Source organism: Dasypus novemcinctus, chromosome 28 (genome assembly GCF_030445035.2).
Source record: "Dasypus novemcinctus isolate mDasNov1 chromosome 28, mDasNov1.1.hap2, whole genome shotgun sequence".
NCBI lineage: Eukaryota > Metazoa > Chordata > Mammalia > Cingulata > Dasypodidae > Dasypus > Dasypus novemcinctus.
Window position 1 is genome coordinate 33555369 of NC_080700.1, and position 23465 is coordinate 33578833.

The 23465-nt window shown below is 43.9% G+C and overlaps 1 protein-coding gene across 1 annotated transcript in view; it reads left to right on the top strand.

The window, feature by feature from the left end:
* UST (uronyl 2-sulfotransferase) overlaps window positions 1–23465 on the top strand; it is a 350244-nt gene that overhangs the window by 134070 nt on the left and 192709 nt on the right. Inside the window, exon 2 of the mRNA XM_058289681.2 lies at window positions 14931–14974. Within this exon, the coding sequence (XP_058145664.1) occupies window positions 14931–14974 (44 nt within the window). The remainder of the gene's footprint in view (window positions 1–14930; window positions 14975–23465) is intronic.

The following is a 23465-nucleotide window of genomic DNA, read 5'->3' on the forward strand; positions in this document are numbered from 1 at the left end:
GATTGAGTTATGATTAGGGTTTTAATTGGGCCATGCCATTAGGGTGTTGAGTCCTCGCCCCTTGGTGGGTGGGGACTCACAGATACAAGGCATGGCGAAGGACAGAGCTGTGGGTTTCTGATGTTGGAGTTTTGATGTTGGAGTTGGATGCTGAAGCCTTAAGCTGGAGCCCCGGGAAGTCAGCATGCAGAGAAAAGAGAATCCAGCCCCAGGAAGAAAGGAACCTTGAACCCAGAGAAAAGCAAACCCCAGGAACATAGGAACCCAGGAAGCCTGAACCCTGGCAGACATCGGCAGCCATCTTGCTCCAACACGTGAAAATAGACTTTGGTGAGGGAAGGAAATTACGCTTTATGGCCTGGTTTCTGTAAGTTCCTACCCCAAATAAATACCCTTTATAAAAACCAACCAATTTCTGGTATTTTGCATCAGCACCCCTTTGGCTGACTAATACAAGGGTCAACAGAGTGATATGTGCTAAGAGCCATTTGCAGGAACTAGGTGTTCAGAAATTATAAGCTCTGGGTATTATTCTTGAAAAGGTTTTCGGCCTTCTGAAAGGGTTTGGGCAGCCCACGTAGTGTAAGGAGTGATCTCTGCCCTGCTGGTGTCTTAGGTCAGCTCTGGGCCTCTTCAGAGCCGTGGACCGGTCTCATCTCTGCCTGGGAGCATATTTGTGGACTGTCAATCCCACGAGGCATCTCCATCGACAGGTAACCTGTGTAGTGTGATTTCCCGCCGGCAATGATGAACTTGATTATCATCTGTTGGGTTCTTAGTTCTTTTTATATTTGCTTCTGGAAAATGAGATTCTGCCTGAATTATGAAGTACCTTAATTGGTGTTGTCAAATAAAAAACAAATCCACACTTGGCAAGGAAAGACTTTATTGAAAAGGGTTATTGCAAGGCTGGGGGAGGGACTGCTGCAATAAGGGGCAGGGGGCAATTGCAATAGGTCAAACACTCTGACACTAAGTTCTACAGGTATCTCAGGGGTTAGGCTAAAGGGACTTTAATAGGGAAGTGAGATGAAAGGATTGCATGATCAGAATGTAGATCAGGGAAGCAGATGTGGCTCAAGTGATAAGGCCTCCGCCTACCATGTGGGAGGACCTGGGTTCATGCCTGGGCCATCCTGGTGAAAAAGAAGAAGAGAAAGCGTGCCTGCATGGTGAGCCAGTGCCCATGCAGTGAGCCGAGTGCCCATGCAAGTGGCCGTGTGGTGAGCTGAGTGCCCATGTGGTAAGCCAGTGCCCATGCAAGTGAGTCATGCAGCAAGATGATGATGCAACAAGAGACAAAGGGGAGAGCCACAGTGAAGCATAGTAGAGACCAGAAACTGAGGTGGTGCAACTGACAGGGAGCCTCTGTCCACGTCAGGGGTCCCCAGGATTGAATTCCTCTGAATCCTAGAGGAGGAAGATGAGAAGAGAAATAGATACAGAAGATCACACAGCAAATGGACACAGACAGCTAAAATAGCAGGGTTGGGGTAGGGGTGGGGGAGTGGGAGGGAGAAAAATAAATTAATTAAAAAAAAATGTTGATCAGAGAATGCTTTAGTGTGAGGCCACCCTATACTCAGGAGGGGTCCTTAAGGACAGCATGTATGCTGGCTTGAGCTGAGGGTGGGCCATAAAGTTTGGGGACCCTGGGGAAGGCGAGACACTTAACCAAAGTTTGATTAACAAGTAGTGGGCCCAAGCAGTTCAGCTAATCATTTATGAGGTGAAGAATAGAAATTTGGAGGGCCTGTGTCTGGCCTTGTCCTAGGTGAAAAAGTTGGGCATCCTGAGACTTATCTTGGTCCCTTGGGAAAGGATGGCTCTCACAATTCTTTCCTGGAACACAAAGGGTGGAGAGTTTCTTAATCATCACTGTTCTCCAGGATCACAAGGCTCAGGGCAAAGTTTGACATGTCCGTGTTTTATAACTCAGTGGTTTTTTCTCAACACTAGACATCAGAATTACCTAGGAAACTTTAAAAAATACTAAATATCTGGGACTCATTCCAAAATACTTAAATCAGAACAGTTCTGCCTGGGGCCTGGTATCAACATTTCTTAAAAGCGTTGCAGGTGAGTGGAATGTGCAGGGAGGGTATCGTATGTCAGTGCCAACCTATCCAGGTGGAAGCCTGAAAGTCTGAACCAGGAAACTTGTCTCAGGGTCACACTCCCGGAATTTGTCCCAAGGGCAGAAATAGCTTGCAGACAGGAAACAAATGTAAGAAACAATTAAGTCAAAACAGCCTGGGGCAAAGGCTTACCTGCATTAAATCATACAATAGAGCATCCAGGAGGGGGAGAAAGTGTGTTTCACTGCAAGTAGACAGGGAATTCAAAATCCAGTGAAACAGGGAATTCTTAAGGCCACAAGCAAATACAAGCCCAAGTTAAAGAAGCAGGTGCCAACAGGCTCAGATAAAACAGAGAAGACCCTGTACTTTGCATTCCCCTTGGGCTGATCTTCTTTATAGGAGGACCAAACTCCAAAAGAGACTGCCCACCAAAGCAGAGCCAATTTGCAAAGACTGTGAAAGATGCCTTTTGCTTTGGTTTGTTTGTTTTTGTTAGCCCCTGGCACTTGAGTAAATCTCTATTATATCACTAGCTAGATACAAACTTATGGAACAGACAACTCAGGAACTAAACGCAGAGTTAAGTTTGATATATTAAAATGTACAGTGTACAACAAAAGTTTACAAGACAAAGAAACAGGAAATGATGGCCCATCCAATAAGATAAAAATCCAGAAGCAATCATTGAAGAGGAAGAGACTTCGATATACTGGACAAAGATTTTAAAAAATGATCCTGAATATGATCAAGGAGATAAAGGAAAACACAGAGAAAGAACCAAGGGATATCAGGAAATTATGAATGATCTGAGAATATCATTAAAGAGGTAGAAATTTTAAAAGGACCCAACAGAAACACTGGAATTGAAGGCCAGAATAACTGAAATGAAAAATTTCCTACCAGGTTTAAGCAGCAGATTGGAACTGGCAGAAGAAAGAATCAGTGATCTTAAAGACAAACCAATTGAAATGATTCAGGCTGAGAAGTAGAAAGAAAAGAGAATAAAACAAAGCAAACAGCCTAAGAGACCTATGTTACAATCAAGAATACAAATAAATGCCTTATGGGAGCTCCAGAAGAAGAAGAAAGAGAAAGGAGAAGAAAGAATATTCAAACAATGTCAGAAAACTTCCCAAATGTAATGAAAGACATGAAAATACACATTTAACAATCTCAGCAAACCCAAAACAGGATGAACTCAAAGAAAACCATGCCTTGTAATTTAGTAGTCAAACTACCAAATGCCAAGGATAAGGGGAGAATTCTGAAAGCAAGAGACAAGAAACATTTTATGTACAAGGGTGTGCCAATTTTCCATCAGAAACCATGGAGGCAAGAAAGATGAATATTTAACTGATGAAAGAAAACAGTTACAGGAAGCAGACTTGGCCCAGTGGATAGGGTCCGTCTACCACATGGGAGGTCCGTGGTTCAAACTCTGGGCCTCCTTGACCCGTGTGGACCTGGCCCACATGCAGTGCTGATGCGCACAAGGAGTGCCATGCCACGCAGGGGTGTCCCCGAGTAGGGGAGCCCCATGCTCAAGGAGTGCACCCCCCATAAGGAGAGCCACTCAGCATGAAAGAAAGTGCAGCCTGCCCAAGAATGGCACCACACACATGGAGACCTGACACACAATAAATAGAAACACAGATTCCTGTGCCGCTGACAACAACAGAAGCAGACAATGAAAAAACACGCAGCAAATGGACACAGAGAGCAGACAACGGGGAGTTGGGGGAAAGGGAAGAGAAATAAAAAAAAATAATAATAATAAAAATAAAAAAAAGAAAAGAGTTACCTCCCAAGAATTTTATCTCAAACCATTTTTATTTTTATTTCACAACAGGGAGACATTAAGACATTTCCAGGTAAACAAAAACTGAGAGAGTTGGTTGTCACTAAACCTATCCTACAGAAAAAAAAGAGCTAAAGGGAGTTCTTCACACTGAAAGGAAAGGACACTAGACAGTGAATCAAAGTGGCAAAAGAAATAAAGCCCTTTAGTAAAGGGACCCATAAGGGTAATCTTCAATGCCAGTACATTGTATCATTTGTCTTTTTGTATGTAACTCCACTCCTTATTTGCTAAAATGCAAATGGATAAAAAATAATGATAAATCTATGGTTTTGGATATACAATGTATAACGATATATTTTGTAACAAGAATGAAAATAGGTGTGGGTACGGAGCAGAATAGGAACAGTGTATATGTATGCTATTGAAGTTAGGGAGGTATCAAATCAAGTGCAGCTGTTATAGATGTGGATGTTAAATTTAAGCCTATGGTAACCACAAAGAATGTATAGGAAAAACATATACAGAAGGAAATGTGACGAGACACAAAATATTGCAAAAATTCAAATAAATATGAAAGTAGGCATTAATGGTGGAATTGAAGGACAAAAAGGGTATAAAACTTAAAAAATCAAGTAGCAAATGGAAGAAGAAAAGGATGCATTATCAATAGTTACTTTAAAGGTAAACGGATTGAACAATCCAGTCAAAAGGCAGAGATTAGCAGACTGGATAAAAAAGTATGACCCAAATGTATGCTGGTTACAAGAGACTCACCTTTGAATTCAAAGACAAAAGTAGGTTGAAACTGAAAGGATGGAAAAATACACAATATAGATGGTAACCCCAACAGGTCTAGGGTAGTTACATTATATCAGATAATATAGACTTTAAGTAATAAACTATTAATGAGGGATCAACAATGTCATTATATACTGAGAGAGGAGACAATTTAACAAGAAGACATAACGTTATAAATATATATGCACTTAACAGCAGAGCCCCAAAATAGATGAAGCAAATACTGACAGATTTAACAGGAGAAATAGACAATTCTACACTAATAGCAGGAGACTTCAATACACACTTTGAATAATAGATAGATATCTAGATAGAAGATCAATAAGGAAATAGAGGACTTGAACAATACTGTAAACCAACTAGACCTAACAGACGTACAAAAACACTTCACCCAAGAGCAGCAGAATACACATTTTTCTGTAATGCATATGGGCCATTCTCCAGGAAAGACCATATGTTAGGTCACAAAACAAGTCTCAATAAATTACAAAATATTGAAATCATACAATGTACCTTCTCCAACCACAATGGAATGAACTTAGAAATCAATAACAGAGGGAGAACTGGAAAATTCACAAATATGTGGAAATTAACTAATAACTCTTTTTTTTTTTTTTAAGAAAAAGATTTATTTATCTCTCTCTCTCCACACAAACACTTGTTGTTTGATCTCTGTGGCCATTCGCCATGTGTTCTTCCGTGTCTGCTTGTCTTCTCTTTAGATGGTATGGGGAACTGATCCTGGGACCTTCCGGTGTGGGAGAGAGGTGCTCAATCTCTTGTGCCACCTCAGCTCCTTGGTCAGCTGTGTCTCTTATTGTCTCTCCTCTGTGTGTCTCTCTTTGTTGTGTCATCTTGCTGTGTCAGCTCTCTGCTTGGGCCAGCACTCCTGCGCTGGCCCTGGACCTCCTATATGGAAGACAGGAGCCCAATCACTTGAGTCACATCTTCTTCTCCACCAATGTACTCTTAATCAATATGTCAAAGAAGAAATCACAAGGGAAATCATGAAATATCTTCAGGCAAGTGAAAATCTAAACACAACATACAAATGTATGCAAAGGCAGTGCTGAGAAGGAAATGTATAGCTCTAAATGCCTATATTAAAAAAGAAGAAAGATCTCAAATTGGAGACCTACCCTTACAACTGGAGGATCTAGAAAAAGAGGAAACAACCCAATATGAGCAGAAGGAAGGAAATAAAGATTAGAGCAGACATAAATGAAATAGAGAACAAACAGAAAAAAACAATGAGAATCACCAAACCAAATGTTGGTTCTTTAAAAAGAGCAATAAAATCTACAAGCCTTAGGTAGAGTGACAAAAAAAGAGAGTATGTAAATACCTAAAATCAGAAATCAAAGAGGGACATTGCTAATGACCCTACCCCCCAAAAAAAAGGATTATAAGAGGATACTATGAATCACTGTACCTCAACACATTAGATAACGTAGATGAAACAGATTCCTAGCAACACACCAACTACCTGCAATGACTCAAGAAGAAATGGAAGGAGCAGAGGTGGCTCAACCTATTGGGTGCCTCCCTCCCACATGGGAGGTCCTGGGTTCGGTTCCTGGTGCCTCCTAAAAAGAAGATGAGCACATAACAAGCAGTCAGTAAGTGCAGAACAACTTGGGGGTAGGGCATGTTTAGAAATAAATAAATCTTAAAAAAAAAAGACAGAAATAAAAGCTCAACAGACCAATAACTAATAAAGAGATTGAATCAGTCATCAAAACTTTCTCACTGAGAAAATGCCAACACCAAGTGGTTTCACAGGTGAATTTTACCTAGCAGTCAAGGAAGAGTTAACACCAATTCTATCCAAACTCTTCCACAAATTTGAAGAGGAGGGAGCACTTCTTAACTCACATTATGAGGCCAACATCACTTAAATACCAAAGCAAGATAAAGATAACACAAGAAAATTACAGAGCAATTTCTTTTATAAATATAGATGTAGAAGTCCTCAACAAAATACTAGCAAATGGAATCCAATGGCACATTAAATGAATTATACACCATGATCCAGTGGGATTTATCAGAGTTTTGTAAGGGAGGTTCAATTTAAGTGAATCAATTAATGTACCACATTAATGGAATGAAGGAGAAAAAGACAGGACCATTTCAATGCACAAAGAAAAGTCCTTGGACAAAATATACTACCCCTTCTGGATAAAAATGCTTAGAAAGTTAGGAATGGAAGGAAACATTCTAACATGTTAAAGGGTATATATGAGAAATCCCACTGCTAACATCATACTCAACAGTGAAAGACTGAAAGCTTTCTCTCTAAGATTAGGAAGAATAAAGGATGCCCACTGTCACCACTTGTAATCAGTATTGTAGTAGAATTTCTAGGCAGAGCAATTAGGCAAGAAAAAGAAATAAATGGCATCCAAATTGGAAAGGAAGAAGTCAAATATTACCTATTTGCAGATGACATAACTCTATTACATAAAGTCCCCCCAAATCCATAAGAAAGCTGCTAGAGATAATGAGCAAATTGAGCAAAGTGGCAGGGTTCAAGATCAGCATGCAAAAATTAGTTGTGTTTTTATACACTCATAATGAACACTGTAAAGGGAAAAATCAGGGGAAAAGTTCCATTTACAATAGCAATTAAAAGAATCAAATATATGGGTATAAACCTAACAAAGGATGTGAAGGACTTGTACACAGAAAACTGAGAAATTTTGCTAAAAGAGATTTGAAAACTTCTAAATAAATGGAACGCCTTTCTGTGTCCATGGATTAAAAGACTAAATATTGTTAAGATGTTAGTTCTACCCAAAGTGATTTACAGATTCAGTGCAATCCCTGTCAAATTTCCAGCAGCCTTCTATGGAAAAGTGAAAAGTCAATCATTAAATTTATATGGAAGCATAAGGGGCCTCAAAGAGCCAGACCCATTTTGAAAGAGAACAAACTTGGAGGACTCACATTTCCCAATTATAAAACTTACAACAAAGCCACACTAAATAAAATATTGTGGATGATACTGGCACAAATACTGACCAATGGAATCAAACAGAGTTTAGAAATAAATCTTCACTTGTATGACCACTTGATTTTCGACAGGCGTGCCAAGTTCACTCAATCAGGAAAGAACAGTCTCTTCAATAATTAGTGCTGGGAAAGCCATGTATCTGTAAACAAAAGAACGAAGGTGGATTTCTACCTCACACTATGTAAAAATTAAGCTTAAAATTGATGGACGACCTAAGTATAAGAACCACAACTATAAAACTACTAGAAGAAAACCTAAGAAAAATCTTTAGGGCCTTGTGTTGGGCAATGATTTCTTAGGCTTTACACCAAAGCATGAGCAACAAAGAAAAATAGATAAATGAACCTCACCAAAATTAAAAACTTTTATGCTTCAAAGGAGTTCATCATCACAGTAAAAATGTTACCTACAGAATGGAGAATATTTTTGGAAACTAGAGATGCCATAAGTATTTAATATCCATTAAATAATAAAGAAATCCTACAACTCAACAATAAAAGGTAGGCAACCCATTCAAAAGATGGGCTAAGGATTTGGATAGACAATTCTTAAAAGAAGATACAGATGGCCAAAAAGCACATGAAAAGATACTCAACATCATTAGCCAATATGGAAATGCAAATCAAAACTGCAGTAAGACTGGACAAAAGTTCAAGGGGTTTTGGAGAAATAGGAAGAGTTGTTCATTGTTGGTGGGTCTGTAAAATGGTGTAGCTGCTGCAGGAGGCAGTTTGGTGGTTCCTCAGAAAGTTAAGCTTAGAATTACCTTATGACCCAGCAATCCCACTTCTAAGAATATACCCAAAATAATTGAAACCAGGAACTCGAACAGAATTTTCCACACTGATATTCATAGTGGCATTGTTCACAATAACCAAAACATCAAGTACCCCAAGTGTCCATCAACAGATGAATGGATAAACAAAATGTGATATCTGTATGTATGTACCAAAAAAGGAATGAAGCCCTGATTCACGCTACATCATTGATGAGCCTTGGAGACCTAATGTTGAGTGAAATAAGCCAGACAAAAAAGGACAAGTATTGTAGCATCTCCTTGATGTGAAATAAATTAGTATAGGCAAATTCATGGAGTCAGAAACTAGAATACAGGTTCCTGGGGCCCGCATGAGTTAGGGAATGGAAAGTTAATGCTTAATTGGCACAGATTTTCTGTTTGTGGTGATGGAAAGGTTTTTTAATGGATGGTAGTGATGGTGGCACATGTTATGACTGTAATTAACAGCACTGAATTATATATTTGAGCATGGTTAACTGGAAATTTTAGGTGGTATATATGTTATTAGAATAAAACTTTAAAAACCCATGGGACTGTACAACACAAACAGCAAACACTACTGTAAACTATGGACTATACTTAATGGTTCAATTTTAATGATCATCTTTCATCAAGTGTAGCAAATGCACCGCAGTAATGCAAGTTGTGGATAATAGGGAAAACTGTGTCTGTGAGGGGGTTTTATATTGAAAACATTGTAACCTTGAAGACATCATGTTGAGTGAAATAAGTCTGATACAAAAGGACAAGAGTTGTATGATTGCAGTGATTTGAAAGAATTAGAATAAGCAAATTCATAGAGTTGGAAACTAGAATACAGGTTACCAGGCCAGGGCGGGCATAGAGAATAGGGAGTTAATGCCGAGTTGGTACAGAAGTTCTGTTTGGGGTGATGGAACGGTTTGGTAATAGATGGTAGCACACCACTGGGAAAGGCATTTACACCGCTGAATTGTATACTTGGAAGTAGTCAAAAGGGGGAAATTTTCAGTTGCATATACGTTACCAGAATAAAAAACAACAACATGGAACTGTATGGCACAAACAGTGAGCTCCAAAATAAACGATGGACTATAGTTCATAGTATTACGATAATAACATTGTTTCAGCGATTGTAACAAAAGTAGCACGCTAATGCAAAGTGTTAATAATAAAGCAAACCGCAGGTGAGGGGGTGGCTCTGTGGGAACACTATTCTTAATGCGTGATTTTTCCGTGAACTTGTAGCTTCTGCCCGCTGTGATTTGTGGGCAGCCGGAACGCTGGCTCCTCTGAGATTGTGATGGATGGCAGGAGTGGAAATATGGGAACATATCCCCTTCCTTTTCCTCCAGCTCCCCAAGACACTGTAATTCTTGATCTCAAAAGGACTTGACACATGAAACAGAGGCTGGGGTCCGAACTCCGGTGGGCGTTTGGAACTTTGGGTTCAGTTGCTTGTGTATATCAATTTCAAATAGCTTAATTTGTTCAGGCCTAGTCCTTCCAAGGCTGCACACTTTTTGTTGTTGTTGTTGTTAAAAATAAAAAAGAATTTGTTTTCCCTTTTTGGGAGGGAACATTGATATGTAACAGGTTTCAGAGAGCGTCATCTTATGTGTGTAAAACGGGCATGTGGCTCTAGACAACAGGTAAGAAATGAATACTAGTATTTTATTTTCCATGCCAGTCTACTTTTTTGTGAAAAGAGGAAAGACTTGACTTAGGACTTGTAAAGGCCTCTAGAGAATTTCCTTACGCTGTCAGCTGTAAGATAGGGACTAGGAGTTGCCCAGTGAATTGCTTATGTTTAGGGACTCCTTATGTCTTCAGTTTTCCTGTGCTAATAAACAACATGAAAAACAACCCAAAGAAAATGTGCATTGGGAAGCAGATATGGCTCAAGGGATAGGGCCCCTGCCTACCATATGGGAGGACCTGGGTTTGATCCCTGCCCCCTCCTGGGGCAGTGCCTGCTCAGTGAGCCAAGTGCCCACGTGGTGAGCCAAGTGCCCACGTGGTGAGCCAAGTGCCCACGTGGTGAGCTGAGTGCCTGCATGAGTGTCCACATGGCGAGCCAGTGCCCATGCGGCAAGACAGTGCCTGTGTGGCAAGCCAAGTGCCCATGCAGCAAGCTGGGTTCCATGCAGTGAGCCAGTGCCTGTGCAAGTGAGTCATGCAGGAAGATGATGACACAACAGAAGAGAAGGGGAGAGTCAAGGTGAAGCACGGCAGAGACCAGGAAATGAGGTGGTGCAATTGACAGGAAATCTCTTTCTACATCAGAGGTCCCCAGGATCGAATCCTGGTGAATCCTAGAGGAGAAAGGCGAGAAGACAAAGAGAGAAGTAGATACAGAAGATCACACAGTGAATGGACTCAGACAGCAAAAACAGTGGGGTGGGGGAAGGGGAGGGGAAAAAAAAAAGTGCATTACTTGCTGGAAAGAATGAAATGATGTGCCTCTATAAGTCTCCTAGAATGAGAAGACCCGGCTCGCCTTGCCCCTTTCTGGACTCTGAGACCAGCGGTCCAAGTAGCCATCCACGCTGTGGGGGGTGTGGGGGGTAGGTCTGGTGAGTGCTCCTCTTCTCCAGCTCTGCGCCCTATCAGCCTCCCCCTCTTCTTCCCTCCCCAGATTTAGAGCTCAAGCTGGGAGCCCCAAGGCCCAGAGGCTTTGGTCTGACCTTCCTTCCCAAAGTTACCATTCTGCATAGACTACTGAATGGGGCAGGGCACCTGGAAGTTTCTTGCATGTTCAGGAGCCCATTCAGATCAGGGTGCTTAGCCTTTGATCTCTTCAGCTGACCAGTTACCAACGTCATTAAAAAAATTCTGAAGGCCAAGTTTACTTGGCACTAGGGAACTGCAAGACCCTGGGATGAAAAGCTCTGCCTAGGGAAGCAGATGTGGCGCAAGTGATTGAGCTCACACCTACCACATGGGAGGTCCTGGGTTCAGTTCCTGGTTCCTCCTAAAGAAGATGAGCAAGAGAGCAAGCTTACGCAATGAGCAAGCATGGCAAGCTGGTGCAACAAGGGACACAAGGAGGAAAACATAATGAGAGACAAGTTACAGTTGGGCCACTGATGGCCACTGTGTTCTAATAAATCACAGGGACACAGCTCTTGATGGCGACTCCTCTACCTCTACCTGGAGGGCAGCACAGGCACGTGCTGATGGAAATCCTGTGCGTTTCTGCTTGCAGAAGGGAGTGTTGAAGAGTGTGAACCGAACTGTGTCAGGACATCTGGTTGTGAAAATCTTCTGTAGGACAATGAAAGGAAAGGAGGGATGAAGGAAGAAAGGTAGCAAAAGAGGAAGGAAGGAAGGAAAGAAGCAAGCAAAGAAGGAAGGAGAGAGGGAGGTAAGGCGGTAAGGAAAGAAGGAGGGAGGGAGGAGGGAAGGAAGGAAAGAAGAAAGGAACTTGAGGAGAGGAGGGTGGAGAAGAGCTTTGCAGTGGAAAGAAGAGCAGTTCAAAGGTCCTGGGGTGAGTGCAGGTTGGTGTGCCTTGCTTGAGGCCAGGGAAGGATGCTAATGGCTGCTGTGCTGGAGACAGAGCCAGTATTAGGCTGAGCTCCTCAACTGGTGAGGAGTTGACTGCTTTGTTCTGAGGAAACAGATTTTAAGCAGGTAAATGACATAGCTATTGATAAAGTTAAAAGGTCCCTTTGGCTGCTTCCTGAGTAGGGAAACATTAGCAATAAATGAGGAGACAAAGAGGCTTTTGGGGTGGCCCCAGGAGTTGGTGAGAAGAGGTCTGTTTTGATGTATATTTTGAAGGCAGAGCCCATTGTTGTAGAATTTGAGAGAGGTTCATTTATTTGCGTATAGAAAGGCAGGACTCAGGAATGATTTTGAGAAGGAAAAATGGTTTATTGATGCCGGCCTGACTCAGGAGCTTTCTGTTTCAAACCCTAGCCTAGAACAAGATTTTCAAGTTCCTTTTATACAGGGAGGGGGAGTTAAATGGTGCTTTTATCAAAGAAAACTACTTTCTTTGTTAGTTAAGTCTTTGCCTGAGTACCAGGTAGGTTTTGAATTAACATATCGCTCACTTTTCAGGTGAGCTTGAATTAGCATCTTGCCCACATTTCCTATGGATGCAACCTTGAATACACATTCAGTCTTACATCCTTTCTGAACATTCAAAGCCCACATCACTTAACTGGATTTCTAGAGACTAGGCACACTTGGATACAGCATGAGATGATTTTGAATTTATGCACAGGCTCTATTATGGTTCCCATTCGAGGCCAAGTCCAAGTTCCCTTAAGTTTTGGCATCACCACCATCAGAGTTTCCCTGGACTGACTGGTATGTCTATAGAGCGTGCATTGCCACGGTCACCAAGAGCAGGACTGCAGCTTTTCACTGTCCTACACCCTCAAGTCAGGACAGACAGCTTAGGTTATCTCCAAAGAGACAAAGAGCCTCCCACCCATAGCCCACATCACCGTACACTTGCGGATGGGTTGAAATGTCTGGGGGTACAGGGGAAAATCAAGATAAAAATGCCTCTTGGGCTCGGAAGGTGGAACCTGTGAAGGAAGCCTGGAAAGGAAGTGCTAGCCACCCGTGGGGGACTGGCTGGGGGAACCGTGGGAGCCCAGGCTGGTACTGGAGAGAGTCCTCAGATGTTTAAACCCTTCATGTTAGAGCTTTTAGGAGCTTTGACTTTAAAGTGAACATTTAGTTTTGAGACTAATCTAAAACTAAATGTTGTTTGAGCTCTCTTGTGTCCTTGAGATTAATGCCTGGAGGACTTAGAGTGTCTTGCTTTCCCATACCCTCCAGGAATCCATGATGGGAATTTCTACACCTGATCTGACTACATTATGGTGAAATAGCTCCAAATACTCTTCTAGACATGGGTGTCCGTTTTCCTGAATTACTTGATGCACATTGTCTTTATTGAGCCTGTTATAGATCTTATTTCTTATTTATGTATGCTCCCAGTGGAATTCAGCGCCATAAGAGCAAATAAATAACAAGTTATCCAGCAACTTCACATTTAAAACTTTCCTGAAAATAGCCCAATAAGGAGCATGCCCAGTGTTTGCATTTGTGTGTCTTATGCATGAATATTGGACCCGGCGTCCATTTAACATATACAGAATAGCTGGTTAGAGTACAGTCATTGGGGATTAGTAGTTTCTGAATCAGAAAACTCACAGAAAGAGGGAAAGGTGATCAGGGTTGGATGATGACTCAATATGGAAAAATCTGTGAGCCCCAAACCACTTACTTATTAGGTTTGGATAAGCTGCCCAGTTGAAATGACCTTGGCTGACATGCTGCTTCCCTTTTTTATTCCAATTTCTTAAGTCACTTTCATTCTCCACTGTCAGAAGCACCCCCCAGCCAGCCAGACTTGGGGACTCACCTTATTTCCTAATCTCCTTTTTCTCTCTCCGTAAATATCCTTGTGTTTCCAGTACATTTTGTTCCATCTGTGAGTGTGGTCATCTTTCATGTGAAAACGGTCCCGCCTGGACTGACAAGAGCTGCCCCTCGTGGAGGGGAGCCCAGGATTGTACCCCCTGCCATCACTGGCTCCCCCACAGGATCGAGCCTGGAGGGGCTGGTGATGTTTGCAGGCCTGGGCTGGGAAGAAGCCTGAGATGGAAGCTTCAAGGTTGGCGTGTAGATGAGCAGGTGCCCAAGCATGCACTGGAAAGACCAACCGGCTCGTGCTCTGTGGTTGACCAGATGCCTGGCCTTGAGCATGCTCCTGGATTTCCCGAACGGAGCTACTCATCGTCACCGCCAGCATTTGAATTAAATGAATGCATACCTGTAAAGCCGTGGATATAGATAAAAACCTCAATAAACTTTAGTTCCCTACCTAACCCTGAGCTCTGAGTCTTATTTGCTAGGAAACAGTAACCAGGCCCTCTGAGAGCGAATGTGCCGGAAGACAAATCAAGTTTTGGAACCAAGCTAGACTGAAAAGAGGAAGGAAAACGATAACTTGTCAGACACGTGGGGTCCCTGGACCAGCAGTATCTGCCTCACTTGGGGAACTTGTGAGAAATGCAGATTCTCAGAGCTGCTCGGTCAGAAAACCCTAGGAGTGGGACCTGAGCAGTCTGCAGGCTAAAGTGAGAGCCACTGGCCTAAGATAATCTGTATAGATAGTAGGTGAGGAATAACGATGTGTGCTTCCATGTGCATACATGTGTTCGTGCATACTTCATTTTTAAAAATTTATTTTTTATTTTTTTAACTTTTTGTGTGTGCATACTTTTATACCTGCTGGAACTATTCACCAAGGATGGTCATATGAGTCAAAGTTGGCTAGCTCGGCTACAGAGCAAACATTTTTTGTTGTAATTGTTGTCTGAATAGTAATATAGCCGGCATGCTTGTATTTCAGTGACTTTGCACTCAATTCATTTAGGGATTTAGAAATAAAATGGACTCACCTACTTTCTCTCCTTTTTTCTCTTCCCCCAGGCAATTCCACTTACCTGGATGACCACGGGCCACCTCCGAGCAAGGTAAGGCTTTTCTCCCCCGGGGGGAATTGTCTTAGCCTGTCCCCGGTAGGAACAGCCTCCTCTGGCCTGACCAGCTCCTGGGTCTACGGCAGCTCCTGGCCCTGTCCCATTTGCAAGGAAAGAGTAGAGAGAGGAGGGATGTCGGAGTGACCTCCAGTTAGACCATGGGGAGAGCAAGTGGGGATGAGGAAAAGAGGCAGGATTTAGCCCATGGCGGTGGCTGCCCCAAGCACAGGGGCCTGGCGCTGCCCTCACCCCTCCAGCTTTCCCATCTGCTGCCCCTTGTCCACCTGCCGGACCCCCATAGCCCAAGCCCTAGGGCCAGCCCCGTTCTCCCAGCCTGCCTTGCATGAGTGACTCCACCCCAGGCTCAACCCTGCTCCCAGGCTTCTCAGGGCACCCTGGCTGGCCTGCTGTGTCCATGTCTGTTCGGTGTAGGTCCCTGCCACTCTCTTGGCTTTAGTGAAAACTGATGCCAATGGACCGAGAAATGAGGAGAACAAGGACCCTCTCCTGATGGTTGTATGTAAGAAAATATGTGCAGTACAGTATTCTAAACTTATGTCCTTTATACTTTGTGCATGTGTTTTGTCTATTGTTTCATTTCTAAAGAAGCTTTAGATTACATAAATGCTATATAAAAAATATAGGGGATTCCCATATTCCCCATCCCCTCCCTCTCCCACACTTTCCCCCATTAACAGTATCTTTCATTAGTGTGTAAATTTGTTAACAATTGATGAACACATATTGAGGCATTGCTACCAACTGTGTACTATAGTTTACATTATAGTTTACACTCTGCTCTGTGCAATTTTATAGGTTATGACAAAATGTGTAATGGCCTGTGTCTGTCATTGCAATGTCATGCAGGACAATTGTCCCCCCAAAATGTCCCCATGTTGCACCTATTCTTTCCTCTCCCACCCCTCAGAACCTCTGTTGACCACTACCTTTATATCCATGATACAGATTCTTCCATTGCTAGAATAATAAGTCGATAATAGAATAATAATAAGTCTACTTAAGTCCATTGTTCATTCCCCAGTCTTGAGGATTTTGGCATGGTGATGCCCACTCTGCTTCTAATTGAGAGGGGGCTTAGTCCTGTGGGGCTGGTGGATGGAGCTATCTTGCTTGCTGTTGCAGACTTTCTCTCTTCCTTGGGATGGTTATTGCCCATCATCATCTCCTTGTTAGTTGTCCTGGTTGAGTCCAATGAACTGGAGAGTAGGTGTTGCAACTCTGCTGAGATTCAGGGCTAACCAGTTCTAGTACTTTTTTTTTCTTTAAAGATTTATTTATTTATTTATTTCTCTCCCCTCCCCCCCTACGCCGGTTGTCTGCTCTCTGTGTCTATTTGCTGCGGCTTCTTTGTCCACTTCTGTAGTTGTCAGTGGCACAGCAATCTGTGTTTCTTTTTGTTGCATCATCTTGTTGTGTCAGCTCTCTGTGTGTGTGGCGCCATTCCTGGGCAGGCTGCACTTTCTTTCACACTGGGCGGCTCTCCTTACGGGGCACACTCCTTGTGCGTGGGGCTCCCCTATGCAGGGGACACCCCCAGGTGGCACGGCACTCCTGCATGCATCAGCACTCTGCATGGGCCAGCTCCACACGGGTCAAGGAGGCCCGGGGTTTGAACCGCGGACCTCCCGTATGGTAGATGGATGCCCTAACCACTGGGCCAAGTCCGCCGTCTAGTACTTCTTTTGATATCAATTTTTTTTCCCTTGTAGGAAATGATGGTGATAGTGATTAGTAGTTGGGGAGAGGGCTGTACTAGGCAGATAAAAACTTGGTTATCTTCTATCTCTCGCTTTCACGTTAAATTTTTTTCTTTCTGGCCCATGAAATCCTAGAGCAGACGGCAGTGTCGTCGCTCTGCCCAGACTGGGTTTTCTCAGCCTTTGACACGTTAAGTCGATGCCCGCAAAGTGCAAGAGCAGGGAGGTGGTGGGAGGAGGATGCAGCCCTGAGCTTAGAGGCTGCCGGCTCACCCTGAGGTTGGGTTTTGAGTTCAGGGGTGGGGGCTTTAAGAAGAACATACCAGGGCCTCGGGTGGTGCTGCTGGCAGCGCACTGTGAATGAGATCAGCACCTCGGGAGAGCACACTTAAAAATGGGCAAAATGGGAAATTGTGTATTATGTTACTGCAGGAAAAAAAAAAAAATTTTTTTAAAGAACACATGGGAAAGGTATTTCAACACCACTTCTGGCACTTTCTAGCTGGATAACATTGGACAAATGACTTATTCTTTTTTTTTTTCTTCCAATTGTGGTAAAATATACCTAACAAAAATCATTTTGACCATTTGAAATGTACAGTTAATGTGACATTAAGTACATTGGCCGTTGTTGTGTAACCCTCACCACTATTTTCAGAACATTTTCACCACCCCCCAAAGAATTCCTACACCCTTTAAGTATTAACTCCCCACTTTCCCTCTTCCATGCCCCTGGCAACCTGCATTCTTCTTTCTACGTCTTTGAGGTGGCTTATTCCAGCTATTTCATATATGTAGAATCTTTCTGTATCTGTCCCATTGTGTGTATGACTTAATCCACCTTAGCATGATTTCTTCAAAGTTCATCCAGGCTCTAGTACACATCAGAACTTCATTCCATTTTTTAAAAAATTTATTTTATTTCTCTCCCCTTCCCCCCGCAGGTGTCTGTTCTCTGTGTCTATTTGGTGTGTCGTCTTCTTTGTCTGCTTCTATTGTTGTCAGCGGCATGGGAATCTGTGTTTCTTTTTGTTGCATCATCTTGCTGTGTCAGCTCTCTGTGTGTGCGGTGCCATTCCTGGGCAGGCTGCACTTTCTTTCATGCTGGGCAGCTCTCCTTACGGGCTGCACTCCTTGCGCGTGGGGCTCTCCTATGCGGGGGACACCCCTATGTGGCAGGGCACTCCTTGCGCGCATCAGCACTGTGCATGGGTCAAGGAGGCCTGGGACTTGAACCGCTGACCTCCCATGTGGTAGATGGACGCCCTAACCACTGGGCCAAGTCCGCTTCCCTCATTCCGTTTTAAGATCGAATAATTTTCCATTGTGTGTGTGTACCACGTTTTGTGTATCCATTTATCTGTTGATGGGCACTTGGGTTGTTTCCACCTCTTGCAAACAATGCTGCCACGAGCATCGATGTGCAAATATCTGTTTGAGTCCCTGCTTTCTGTCTATTGGATATATACCTAAGTGGGATTGCCAGGTCACCTGAAAATTCCATGGTTAACTTTTCGAGGAACCACCAAACTTACTATTTTGAGCCTCAGTTTTCTGATGTGCAAAGTGGGGACCTAAAAATACTACCCACGGCACAGGATAAGTGGAGGGATTGGATGAACGGGTGCGTGGCGAGCACCCAGCAGTGATTGGTATTGACTCAACGAAGACTGGCATTAAAGAGAGGTCCAACGTGGAGTGTTGATGGTTGGATGTGCATGGACCCACCACTGATGCTCTGCATATCTGCTGTGTGGGTGTGAGGCTGCCGGGGTTGGGAACACGAATATGTCAAAAGGAGGACCACAAGAAGAACAGCCTCATTCTAGAAGAACACAAGAGCAGAGAGGGGCATGCACCATCCAAGCGGAAGGACCACGTCCACCTTGGCTGGGTATTCCCAGATCCCAGGATCGGATGCACAGAGAGACTCCCATGAGTTCCCATTCCTGCTCCCTGCACTGGACCCCCAAATCCAGAACTAGAACCCAAATCAGAACTCCCAGCCCCCCAGCCGGGTTCTACCCACCAGGCCCTTATTCTGAACTTGAGCTTCATCAGAATCATCTGGAGGCTTGTTGAAATGGAGAACCCTGGGGCGAGCCCCAGCTTTCTCATTTGGGAGGTCGGCGGTGGGATCTGAGAATTTGCATTTCTTATCCGCTCCCAGATGATCAGATGTGCTGATCGGGGGAGCCCACATTTTGAGAAATGCTGCTCTAGAGATCATGAATATGGAGAAAACCATTTCCTTGGGCACTTTCTGTGTTGCTTTCACTGCTAATGATCTAGAGAGAATCGTGTGGCTTGTGATAGAAGAATCTCTTGTTAATGTCACGATGACTCAGTGCTATAACTCTTCTTGTAGGGAAACCTATTTTCTTTGGTTGTAATCTGCCTAGGAGGGAAAATAGGGAGTGCTAAGGATTGAAGCATGTTTTCCCAAAAGATGATGTTCAAATCCTCACCGTAGATTAAAGAAAAAAATCCTAACCGTGATCCAATGAAAGGGACTGTATTTGGAAATAGAATCTTTGAAGATGTGACTGGTTAAGATGAGGTCAAACTAGACAGAGTGGACTGTAATCCAGTATGACCAGTGTCCTTATAAGGATGGGAAGTTTGGATACAGACAGAAAGATAGAGAAAGGAGGCATCCCCATGATGAATGCAGAAATTGAGTTATGCCATGTCTTAGTTTGCCAGTGCTGCTATAGCAAATACTGTCAACTGTTCGGGTTAAGCAACAGGAATTTATTGTCTCATAATTTTGGAGGCTGGGAGTCCAAAGTCAAGACCTCAGCAGGTCATCACGCTCTCTCGGAAGTCTATTCCGGTGGTGGCTTGCTAGCGTTTGAAACTCGACCTCTGCTTCTGTCACATGGCTATCTGCCTCCTACTTGAGCTTCCTCCAGTTGTACTGGATTTACCCTGATTTGGTTTGGCCTCACCTTGTCTAACAACACCTTCAAAGATCCTATTTCCAAATGGGATCGCATCCACAGGCCCGGGGCTTAGGACTTGAGCATGACTTTGTGGGACGTGACTCAATCCACAACACGCCACCAACCAAAGAACGTCACAGGTGGCTGTTAAACCTTTGCTGGAATCCTACAGATTTAGAAGAAGCCTGGCCATGCCCACACTTTGATTTCTGACCTCCAGCCTCCAGATCTGAGACAAGAAATGTTGTCTGTTGTTTTAAGCCGCCTATTTTATAGGATTTGTCGCAGCAGTTTTATAGGACACTGAGACTGGGTGGGGGGTGGGGGAATGGGGCAGAGCGCTTGCTAAGTTCCCTTCCCACTAACTCTCCTCACCTCCAGCTAGCTGTGCCCTGGATGGGAGACCGGGTGGAACCCACAGGCTGCTTCCCTTGGTGGCTTGTCTGGCTGTTACTTGGGCTCCAGGTTGGCCAAGCTGGCTTTTACCGTTGTCAGTACAGGGACTGACTGGTGGACTTGAGCTTGGTCTTTGCTGACCAGCTGGGGCCACCCTTCTGGGCTTCTTCCTGCCTGTCTGGCATTGGTGTTTGCCGGGCTCACTGTGGGTGCCATCCTACAGGGCCTTCCCTGGCTGTGGTCACGTCTGTGTCACCCTGTCCCCACCCCCCAAAACTTCCCGGGATACACAGAAAATGATCAGGTGATAGCAGATCGTTTTAGACCGCTTTCAGAGTAAATCCAGGTTTATAAATTCTATTCCAAGTTTGGAAACCGTGACAGTCATCTCATGAAACCAACAGAGGTTTATATAATACAGATTCTTTCGCTCTAACTGTATTTTCATTACGCAGGAGGAGAGTATCAAAAACACTCTTGACTTTCTAAGCAGTAGCTGTAATAATGAGAATACAGAAATGGGTAAAGATAATATTGGTGTGTTAACACCTTTGGGTCCATGCTCATTACTTCTGGCTGGGTGGAAACGTGTCCCCAAAGTGCCACAGGCTGACTGCCAGGCAGAGCCCCCCTGCGTGCCTGGCAGAGCCGCCCCGTGTCGGTGATTTGGGTGTGCAGCCCACTGCCTTATCCGGGCGACATGGTGGCACCCAGCAGCTAAGGACTCACACATGGCTGGCCCTTGGATTGAACCCCCAGCTTGGCAGTGGAGAGCAGGACCGAGCCCAGACCCATACTTTTCATATTTGTATAGCCCTCAGAAATAACTTTTGGAGCCAAGACCCAAAGAGCTGCGATCTAGATCAAATAAAATTTTTAAATCCCAGAAAATGTACTGAGGTCTCCGGGCCAGTTTTCATTTTTTTTCTTTAAGAGTTCACTTCCACCGGTTTCACATTCCGCCAGGAATGGCCATGTGGGGAACGGGTTGTGTGCCACTCCAGCTCCTGCTGGGCCTCGGTTTTCATTCCTTCCAGTATTTTCATAAGGAAGAAGCAAAAGCCTCTGCTTTTCGCTTGTTTTTAAAATCCACTTGCGCCTCACAGCTCACTTCACTTTTTCAGCTAAGTTCCTATTTAAAGGCAAACGTTCATATTTTCTTTTCCTGACTTCTTGCCACCGCTTTGTGCTTGCGCAGAGAGGAGGAGATAGAGCCTACCCTTTCCAGCCACAATCCCATTTATAAACCAGCTGTGTTAGGTCTGCTCGCTATAATGTGTTACCATCAACTCTGTCCATTTATTTCCACACTTTCACAGTAAAGTTAAGTAAACAAATTCAGTTTTGAAGGGGTTAGGTTTAATATCTTTGATTATCAGATGTTGTTGAGTGTTATGCCCTGCTAGGCCCTGTTTTTTGATTTGATACACATCAACCCTGTCCTTAGACACCTATTATTAGGACAATTTAGAACATCTTTATATTTTTTCCCCAACATTCTTTTTTTAGTTTTCCTCATAATTCTCATGTCCTCAACTATTTTATGAATCCCAATCTTCTTCCAGTTTCTTCTACTTGGAATTCATTTCTACTATTTCTACTGTTCAGACTGTATCATTTTATATACAGAAATTATACTGGGGAGCAGGTGTAGCTCAGCGGTTGAGTGCCTGCTTCCCATGTACGAGGCCCCAGGTTCAATCCCCGATACCTCCTAAAAAATTATATATTATGCTATGTCTTTCTCTGAAAAGGACGTCAGCAGCAATTCACAGGTGCTTTAAGGGAAGAAGTTCATTACCTTTTCAAACCATGTGGTGTCCATAAGAGACTCGCTCAGCCTGCTGGCATTTAGCAGCACCACAACCAAATGCCCTAACAGAGGCTGTGCTTTTGTTTCTGTTTTGTCTTTTCAAAGTCACTCCTTTAAACCTGGAGACACATCAGATTTTTCCTTTTTGAAGATTTATTTTTAATTTATTTCTCTCCCCTTTCCTGCCTCCCCCCTCTTGTCTGCTCTCTGTGTCCATTTGCTGTGTGTTCTTCTGTGTCCACTTGCATTCTTGTCAGTGGCACTGAGATTCTCTTTTTGTTGCATCATCTTGCTGCGTCAGCTCTCTGCGTGTGCTGCATCAGCTCTCTGCATGTGCAGCGCCACTCCTGGGCAGGCTGTGCTTTCTTCGTGCCGGGCAGCTCTCCTTATGGGGCGCGCTCCTTGCGTGTGGGGCTCCCCTACGCGGGGGATACCCTTGCGTGGCACGGCACTCCTTGCGCGCATCAGCACTGCACGTGGGCCCAGCTCCACACGGGTCAAGGAGGCCCGGGGTTTGAACCTTGGACCTCCCATGTGGTAGGTCTGTCCATTGAGCCAAATCCGCTTCCCCACATCAGATATTTTAATGTTCTCTTAGAAGAAAACCATAATTTCTTTTCCTTACTTTGACCCTATAGAGAAGAACTCCAACCGCTACGAATCACATTGGGGAAATTTCTTATTCCTCATGGAAGGTGTGGGGAATGTGCTTGCTGATGGGTTGCTTGGCCAAGCGTTGGTCAGTGCGGAGGTTTCTAGGTCCAGAACCTTCCATCTCATCAAGGGCAGGCTACTGAGGTTTTCCTTGCACACAACCTCATTTGGGGATAATCTGTTTTTTTCTTGGAAGAGTAGGGTTGAGATTCAAGAGAGCAATGAGTGTCTTGCTTCTGTCCCCCGAAATCTATTTTTTGGGGTGTGGATGTGGCCACCCTCCTTGTTTTTCTATGGTCTATGAGTGAGTACATTCTGACACCGAAATGCGTGGCCGTCCAGCCCACGTCCATTACGGGGAAAGCTCCTGAAGCTGGAGCTGCTGCTAGGAGGCCTCCTGCTTTCTTCCCGCTGTCGATAACAGTCCACTGGACGTGGTAAAGACCCACATTGTCTTATCTTCTTGGAAAAAGCTGGCATTCTGACAAAGTAGATGATGCCTTCTTATTTTATCTAGGGCAGAAAGAGGGAAAATTCCAAACACAAAAAAATTAATGAAATTAATAAAACATCAACTCGCTATCCCCCAGGACTGCTGCTATGGTCCCTGCCCCTTGGGTTTCAAACATGCTGCTCTTTTACCTTGCTGGATTCTTCCTTCTGACCTTGGCATTTAAGCCTGTGCCCAGGAGATTGAGAAGTGCGGGGTTTGGAATCAGAGCTCAGTTCATATCCTCGTTGTGCCACTAGTTCTCCTGGAATAAGGATTTAACTAGCTCTCTTTGAGCTTCCTTTTTTAATTCCTGAAAGAGGAGAATAATGCATCTCTTCGGGCTGTGAGATAAGTAGGCCCTATTTAAGCAGGCAGGCCGTGAACAGGCAGGGATGGACCCTGAGTCCTTTTTACAGCTTTTTTTGGTCATCCACTCCACTGCCCCCCCCTTTTTGTTGGACTTCCC